The following is a 9,858-nucleotide window of genomic DNA, read 5'->3' as shown; positions in this document are numbered from 1 at the left end:
TGTTTTAATAAAATAATTTTGACTACTTACCTTCTAAACTAGTTTTTTAAAAAAGTACAAAAAACAAATAAATGTCTTTTGCGATCTTATATTATTATATTTATACTACAAATTATATTATTTCCACTGCCCGTCTATCCTGCCTAACAATCAACTAGAGATGATCATTTAAATGTGTAAGTGTGTAACCCATATAATTATATAAAATTCAATTAGGTATAATTTTAAAACTAAGTCCGAGCGCTAAATTCTGATTTTACCATCGTCTTCAGTTTGCTTAACTAATAACTACACATGATAAAACAAAAAAAAATTGCAAAAAGAACGGTGTCCAGTAAAATAGAATTCCTAGTTCCATTTATTTATTAAATTTACTTTATCATGATTCTATATTTATTTTTTATTTTTTTCCTCTTAATTTTTTATTAGGTAATCTCTTAAGGGAAATCTGTTACAAAAGTTGAACAATGAGCTTATTTGATAATATATTTTAAGTACACAGGAAACACAGAGTGAAGAGATCTCAGTGTATTTTCTTTGTCTATGCCTCAGTGGCCATGGAGGTACTTCTAAATTTCTAATATCAATATTGACTTTTATCCTTATCATCAATTTGATTTAAATCACAAAAAATATCTACTGCAATCTAGCGGTCGGCGCAACATCGGCCTACAAAAAAACACCTGATAGATGCACCTTGCTAGTATTTTGATAATCATTTATCAGTAATTAGTTTTTAGGTATACATAAGTGAATAAAATTATTTTTTTACCATTATTATTTTTTTTTTTACAATTATTATGTTATAAAATAAATGTAGGGAATTACTTTTGTTCACAATTTGTTTATATTAAATTAATTATGCGTTATAAGTCAATAGTTTTTATTCCGTTTCTGTTTAACCATCATTGGACACATTAGAACATTTGTTCTCATTCCATTATTTTATTTTGATTTTGCTTAATTTAGACATTTGTTGTACAATCATTTCTTCTCTTATATAAAATATAAATGTTACAGTTTTTATACATTGCTTTTTATTGTGATCTGGATGCTCTATGTGATTATATGGTATGTTCTGTTTTATTTTACATAAAATTGACCTAGTTTCTAGGCATTTACAAGTATTCTGATATTGCATTCTTGCCCAATATAATCAGTACACTAACCTACATAACTCTTACCTAACTTACATAGTTAACATGACCTTAATGTAAATCATTTTATCTATTCAGATTTTATTTTATTTTTTAATTCAAGTCAAACTAATTGTCATCCTACTTATAACCTAATTTATAACATATTATACATTTATAAAATATTATGTAAAAAGCTATACATAATATTATCATTAAATATTTGTATGATATATTATGTAGGTATTATATAGATATATACTCATATATTAGGTAATCATTAATTTATTCATAATAATTAATAAGTGCCTAGTACATTACATTTTATCTAGGTATTCATACTTTAATACTAATTTATTTAAATTAGTAAAATATTCTATATTATTATTAAATAACATAATATTTATGATATTTAGTTTTAAATAAATTATTTTAAAATAAATTTTCATGTTACTTAACTATTTTATAAATGATAACATTGTAAACAGGTATACAGATTACTTTAAGGTGTTTAAAATGTTTGGCCTATAAACGTGTTTAATAAAAAAAATTGTTTTTATAGTAGAACCTTAAAATTGAAGTATTAAGCCATTAAGGTATAATAACTTGTGCATTATAGAATATGTTTTTTTATGCTTTTTATTATGATACATTAAAATAGTTGTAAAATATTCTGGCCTAAATTTTCATACAATATTTCATTTTTAAACTTGAAAAAAATAATATTATTTCAGTTAGCTCGCCATACACCATGTATGGATTTTATGTTTTAAATGTTAATGATTATTAAATGTACAATCATCTAATCATCCATGTACACAGAAAATATAAATATTACAGTAGATACTTTATTGACTATTAAATTAATAAGATAATATATAATATCAAAAAATATTTATACATAAAAATATATTAACTATGAATAATAAACATTTTAAAAATAGGTACTTATTACTTAAATAAAGAGAAACAGTGTCTTAAAAGCTATGAGTTTTCTAGTATTGAATTTAACTTTGTATGACTGAATGTAAATATATCACTTAGAAGTAAAATTGTCAGCATGTAATTATACTTTGTTTTGTTTTAGAATCAAATAAAACATATTTGTACTTATGGTAAACGTAATTGGTCTATTTGCAATTTAATTGTTAAAACAAAGAGGCCTTAACATACCATGTCTGAAGTAGTTTCATATACACCCGTGAAAAAGGAATTTGATGTATCATCTGGAAACAATAATGATAATTCAAACAATAATTTTGAAGAAAATGGGGACATTGAAAATGATCAATCAAATTCTAATTATGACACAGTCTCAGATTGTGGAACTTCTGTTCACCGATGTGATAGATGTGATAACTATGAAACATTAAATGAAACAAGTTTAATATCACACTTGGCAACATGTCAAGGAATAGAAAGTAATAATGAGAATGATTTACAAACAAATCGTAAATTATTTGAATGTGATATATGCAATATGAAATTTTCAAATGGTGCTAATATGAGAAGACATAAAATGAGACACACAGGAGTTAAACCTTATGAATGTAAGATTTGTCAAAAGCGTTTTTTTAGAAAAGATCATTTAGCTGAACATTTTACAACACATACAAAATCATTACCATTTCATTGTCCAATATGCAATAGAGGATTTCAACGTCAAATTGCAATGAGAGCACATTTCCAAAATGAACATGTTGGTCAACATGATATGGTTAAATCATGCCCATTATGTAATTTTAGAGCTAGTTCAATGAAAAGTTTAAGAGTCCATTTTTTTAACCGGTAAAACTATTATTTACTATATCTGATTGTAGAAATATACTTTTAATTTTTCTAATATTTTTATATTTACAGACATGGAATTGACCTAGATAACCCGGGTGTTAATGTGATAAATTCTACTTTAACAAACCACATACCTATTGAATACAATAGTGGAAATGTGAGTACTAGTGGAGCTTGTAGTGATAGTGGTGATTCAATTGGAGGAAGTCGTTCGGAAAGTAATGCAACCCCACCAATGCATTTTCTTACACCCCATGTTGAAATATCAATGACAGAACCCAATCCTACGGAGTGCTTATCTTTTTCCTCTTCTCAAGTAAGTATAACTGATAATTATGTCACAAATTAATAACTATTTTGGCTATAAAATGCAACTATGTGATACAACTAGATAAAATTGTTAATAATTTACCTTATTGCCTTATGGTATTAATTTTATTATTTACTTGGAATTCTTTTTGGTTTTTGGCCTACACCAAAAATATAAAAGTTCCCATACAAAATCCAGTATTTTAAAAATGCACAAAAAATTTACAATTTTAAAATACTCATAACTTGCTTTAAAATTAAATTATAAAAAAAACCTGATAAGGTTCACTAGATAATATTTTTACTTCTACATTTTATAAGAGGTCAATTACTCTAGTTTTTAAGCTAACAGAGTTAAACGTGATTTGCTGAGCGTACAATTTTCAATGTTACGGGTTTGTGAGACAGAGAGAATGCATGCGGGTGTAGTGCACTCTTAAAGAATAAACCAACTTGAAATATGTCCCCTAACCTCCAAAATATTCACAACGTAACAATTCTACTATGTAAAAAAATATTAAAAATAAACTATTAAATAATATAGGCATATAGGCTATAGCCATTAGACTTAAGGCCAATAAGAGGTAAACAGGAAACTGATTGAATACTAATGAGTATTTTATCATCCATAACATCACAGAATAGATTCGCATGTTTTACGCCTTCACGGTTTTACAGAATACAATCAAATCGGTATTCGGGATAGGCATTCCTACCGTGCGAATACGTCGGAATATTTAATAATAAAATAATTTGTTTGTGGCTTTGTGCTAATGCATAAGATGAACGATTTGTCAAAATTAGGTATGTTTTAAAATATTTTAATTTGTATTATTTATTACCATTGATTACCGAAAAATGGTTTTATAATTTAAATATCAATTCTATAATATATAAATTAATTATTAAATCAATGATTCGTATAATCGTATAAATGTCTGGATTCTATTTCTATTTTTGATATACAACATAATATACTGTAAATTATAATGATCTTCCACCACCATTCTGACTTCTGATTATAAATGATAATGTGCGTATATTATAAGCCTCCCGCCTCCGTAAGCATCGTATTGGCGTAGCTCTGTAGTCCGAATCATTGTGTAACAAGTATCGACGATTGACCTTTTATATCTAAAAATACACGGATAATGTTTACTGGATCTATATTTAATTCATAATTATAATTTTGTATTTCGAATATCGATGGGATATTGGCATATTATGCCACACACGAAACATACAATTGGCATTCACACAGCTCGCATAGCTACGTTATTAGTTATTACTTATTACAAATCACAATTTACTGTGTTATAGTGTTGTGAGTTATTGTTTTTCATTATTATTTATTATACTGGCATAGTGCACAATTATAATATTTTTAATTTCCTACAAAATGTCAAATTAAAATTTCAATTATTGGTTTAGACTTGGTGTGTTCATGTGCTAAAAAAAGTTGAACTTAAATTAAACAAAAGGTAAACAAAATATAACCAGTTCATGCAGTTCTACCTAAGGGGATGTGGGGGCAAAGCCCCGTGTGGGTCTGTTTTTGAAAGTGACTTAATGGGTAGATGGTATTTTTTCATTCAATATGCTACCCTTGTTTATTTTTGAGTGTGCCCCACTGGAACTATATTATACTATATTAGAATATGAATTCAAATACACCAAGGTATTAAGTGTCTACTGCTGTGCTTTGTATGGTGCTTAATTATTTAGGAAGAGACAAAAGTTCATATATCTAAATGGGGTAAAAAGAAAATCACCAGTATAATCTTCCCAAAAACTATTACTGTTATTTTTTTTTTGTATTGTTCTAAATTGTCTTGTTTACGTTAAACATTTTACATCTTAAATTTACCAACTATTATTATTTTCATGTAAATCACTGCTTTTATGACAAAGTATTAATTTTTTCAATGTCTAGCTATTTATGTATAAAGTTGTTCATATCACTTTTGTATAGATTGTTTATTAAGCCCCGTTCACACGATCAAATAATTTGTCAAATATTTGATGTATGTCAAACTTCAAATATTTTAGAAATAGTTCTAAAATATTTTGGATTTGACAAATGTAAAATATTTGACAAATTATTTGATCGTGTGAACGGGGCTATATTCTTTTAAATTTTTTGAAACGATTCTATGTAAACAATTAATTTAACTGATAAGAGTATAGTTTTTTTTATGACTTTTGAGTAATCTTAGAGTAAAATCGCCATTATAAAAACAATAGAAGATATTATTTATGAAGGTTTGACATATTGTTTTGAAATTTAACTACTATGTAATTTAATATTCGATTTAAAAAAAAAAAAAAAAAAAATTGTGAATTTAAATGAATATTAAATTGTTTTGAAACAATATTAGATAAATTGATTTGTTATACCAGGAAAAATATTATTCACTAGGTATAATATTTGTAACGGATGATTTTACTCTAAGATAACTCAAAAACATAAATAAAATGCTTTTGTGTGAATGCGTGTTGTCTATGTCCTACGTAGGTTTAGTGGCATATTTACGATTTCCTTCTAGGGGTAACATCAGAAAAAAATTTGGTACATCAAATAACTAGTCAGCAGTTTCCCTCGGGTTTCTTTATTCATTATATTACATTTATGTAAAGTGCACTAATGTGGGCTAATTATTAATTTTAAAATTCTTTATTTCATTTTTTATATTACAAAATAAATAATAATATCCATTCTTCAGAGTTTCTAGAGTATTTCTTCCAAAATGTTTTCTGTATTCACATGGATATTGCAATGGATGCTTAGTATTGGTAAACCATTTAGCTTAATATTCTGAATTAGTTAATACCAAATTAACTTAGTCATAAAAATTAAAATTATAGTGTGATAAGCTTCTTATTCTAATAAGAGATAGATAAAGAATATACACATAATCTGTGAATATAAAAGTGAACTCTAAGCATAAAATGAAAACACACTGATATTGAATAAAAAACAAACTATACGCTGACATCCCCCTAAATTAAATTATACATTTTGTAAGTTTATCATTTCTGATATTTATTTTGTTTTACATATATTATATAATATAATTTTGTTCCTTGTTAGTAATTTATAAAACTTAAAATAACACTTGTTTAGAAGTGCTGAATTATTGGATGGACATATTTATTTTAATTTCTTAATTTATACATGTTAACTTTGTTAGTTGTTTGACTTAATATTTTTTTTTTTAACTTTTATTTTGTTGTATTTAGGTTAATGACAATAATGTGAAAACGGAACCTATTCAAAATTTAAATAATGATGATGTTTCACAAGATAATGAATGTCCAAATTCTCCACAGTCAACAGATTCAAACTCAAATATGTCTACATTACCAATATTAGCAGGAAATAATCGACAAGAAGGTGAAGTAAGTACAATCACACCATCTGTTTCTCTCATTCCAATAAAACAAGAACAAGGAGATGAACATTTAAGAAAAAATAGTTCAAATAATGTACAAAATGGAGAAACTGAGTCTGGACGTTTTCAGCCAGCATCAAGTTTATCATCATTAATCAAAGTATCACCTCTAAAGTCATTATTGCGTGATGAATTTAAACGTAACATAAATATGAATACCCCTGAATTATCTCAGCCTCATAACACAGATCCTGGTATTTGGAGGTACATAGCATTTCAAAAAACATTACAATGTTCCTTTTGCGGTATTACATTTCCAGACCAAACACTTTACTTTCTTCACAAGGGGTGTCATTCTGAAACAAACCCATGGAAATGCAATATTTGTGGAGAACAGTGTGGTAATGTGTATGAATTTAACTCTCATTTATTAAGTAAAACCCATCAATAACCTTTATACATAATTTATTTCCAAAGAAAATTTATTCATATCATCTATAATGTAATGTTTTAGTACTTTAATTAACAATGAATCTAATTAGTGATAAGTGATAACTAAATTAAAATACTTCTAAATATATGCTACAATATTAGATGTATACAACATTCACAATATTTTTGATTGATTGGTTTTGCCAATTTAGTATTTGAAAAAATAATTATTTATTATAAGAGTAAAAAATACAAATCTTTATATTCAATTTTAATTTACCTACCTATTTTATGTACAAACTAATAAAATTAAATATAACACAAAATATGATTCTCTATTATAAATATACGACTGATAGTCTTTATTCATCGTCTTGTATGGTACCTATTTATATTTGATTAACAACAATTTAATACAGTATTAATTACATGCCTATCAAATCATACCAAATAAAATGCAATTATGTATTGGGACATTATCATGATTTTAAAATGTATCGTTGGCAGTTTATTAACTTAATTTAATTAATTATTTAAAAACAAATGTATTTATTTAAATTTCCCTCAATCACAAATATTTTAAATCAATTTTATTTTATTTACCTAAATAAAGTATTTAAAACATAGATCAAGATGGTCTAGTGCACATGTATGGTAATTGACATTTAACAGATTGTTAGGTACAGGTATTTAAAAGTTTACACATCAATAAAAATCGTAAATGACCATTTTTTGGTTGAATTCAATAGCGTTTTATAGTAGTCATCTAGTCTTTACTATAATTATGTCTTTTAACGTGTTTTAACTTAACAATAACATGAATAATACTTGGTTTTATAAAACCCATAGGTACATACCACTATAATTGATCATTGATAACAGAAACCACCTTAATACAAATGTGGTAAGTGAGCACTTGCTACATTTGTGCTACCAATATTATTTTATTGTTTATTTTCTTGTCACATATACTTTTGTTTTCAGTGACTATATCACATTTGAAGACGGTACTTTTTTAAACCCCAGTACTTATTTCAAACAACAATGCCATCTATTGGATAAAATATTAAATATACACATACAACATTTGCACATTGTTTGAAAAATGAAATGGAGAATTGTATAGAGAACTTAACTTATTTTCTCAAAAAATGTCACTTATCACATCTGTGCACTAGACCATCTAATACCATCTACCATTACTACTTAGTAGTGGATTGGCAATAAAAATAAAATACTTTAATTTTTTGAATGTTTTTGTGATTGAGAATTTTATTTCTAAGTATATAAAAACATGGAAAAAATTTAAGCGGCATTACCCCTTTTTAATAATAAATACATTATTTAATGATTTTGTTAAAATACTGTTATTGTAGAGTAAATTTACTGAAAATAAGTTATATGAGTTATCTAAATAATTAATTGCAAGAATAAAATAATAATTGTTTTATTTCGTTGAGTTATACAATTTTCCGTCCGAAGAACCTTGTCAGTACATTAACTGTATTCTAAAATAAAATAACTAAAACTATGTTTACATTATATATTTTTGGGAAAACAATTAAAAGCATATTTTTAGAAAAATTGTTAAAAATAGCCTTAAAAAAGCCCTACTATTCATGATATGATTATTGTGTACTAATTTTTGTAATTATATATTTGTTTGCATTAATCTGAAAATTAATTGGAATGAATAAATAATTATTTTGTAATAGTTTCTAATTGGGTCAAATTGTGGAATAGACCATAGGCACAAATAGGAGGGGGCTAGGGGGTCTTGGTCACCCCAATTTAAAAGTCAGCACTTGGTACTAAGCATATATCATTATAGGAGAAAATACTAGAAAATATTAGAGGAGGGAGAGATCAAGCCCCCCCCCTGAAAAAAATTGGGCTATTTGCGCCTATGGTATAGACTATACAACATTTATACATTTATTATTTTATCTTACATTTTACCTAATATAATTTGCCACATACACATCTGCCACCTCTATATTCTATTCCCCGTAAGTTTACCCACTTTTTTGTTTTTTTGTTCACGCAAAGTATGTTGAAAACATTGTGACAAAACAGTTCACTATAGTTTTACAGTTTCACGTCATGAAACACCACAGTGTATACATAGTGAACTGTATTGTCACAGTGTTTTCACCATACTCTTTGCGAGTAAAAAAAAATGGGTAAACATACGGAAAATTGAGTATAGTATGAATTATTATATTTATTATTATTTTTTAAATTGTAGTACTGTTTTATTATTTAAAATTCAAAATTTACACAATGTTAAGACCACAACTTATGTGGAGGTAAAAAGAAGAAAAATATATCAGCATTAAAATATTAATTCATTTACCTCAGCTATTTGGCATAGGCAGATTTTTTTACCAACTCAATGTCATTGATGTCTTACAAATTCAAATAATTCGATCATTTTAGAAATATTTGTATGAATTTAACTCATAAATATACATTCCTATGGAAAATTGGGATAATTCATTTTTAGGTGGATATCTATTATTGAGTAAGTGCCGTACTGGAAAATATTCCTCTTACAACTACATATAGTTAATTAAAATAAACTTTAACTTAAAAAAAACTAGAAATCACAATTAGGTATACTTGTATTATTTTTCTATGTTTAGTTCTCTTTTTTTCTGTGATATTATATCGTGAATTTTTCTATTCAAATTAATTGCAGGGTGTTCAAAATACTAACAATTGAAAAATGCACTGTACAACCTAAATGGTGAGATTAGTTTTTTGGGCCAATTACCAGTCGTTCGTGACATATTAAT

General features: G+C 26.1%; 1 protein-coding gene across 1 annotated transcript; it reads left to right on the top strand.

The window, feature by feature from the left end:
- Positions 1 to 808: 808 nt before the first annotated feature.
- Positions 809 to 9,468, top strand: LOC100168718 (zinc finger protein 423 homolog). Its single transcript, XM_001943116.5, has 4 exons — positions 809 to 1,071; positions 2,224 to 2,924; positions 2,997 to 3,243; positions 6,477 to 9,468. Exons 2-4 carry the CDS (start codon positions 2,311 to 2,313, stop codon positions 7,077 to 7,079), a joined length of 1,464 nt encoding a protein of 487 aa, XP_001943151.1. The 5' UTR covers positions 809 to 1,071; positions 2,224 to 2,310; the 3' UTR covers positions 7,080 to 9,468.
- The last annotated feature ends 390 nt before the right edge of the window (positions 9,469 to 9,858 follow it).

This window comes from Acyrthosiphon pisum, chromosome X (genome assembly GCF_005508785.2).
Source record: "Acyrthosiphon pisum isolate AL4f chromosome X, pea_aphid_22Mar2018_4r6ur, whole genome shotgun sequence".
NCBI lineage: Eukaryota > Metazoa > Arthropoda > Insecta > Hemiptera > Aphididae > Acyrthosiphon > Acyrthosiphon pisum.
Note: the sequence above shows the minus strand (reverse complement) of the source record. Positions and strands in the feature narration are given on the sequence as shown.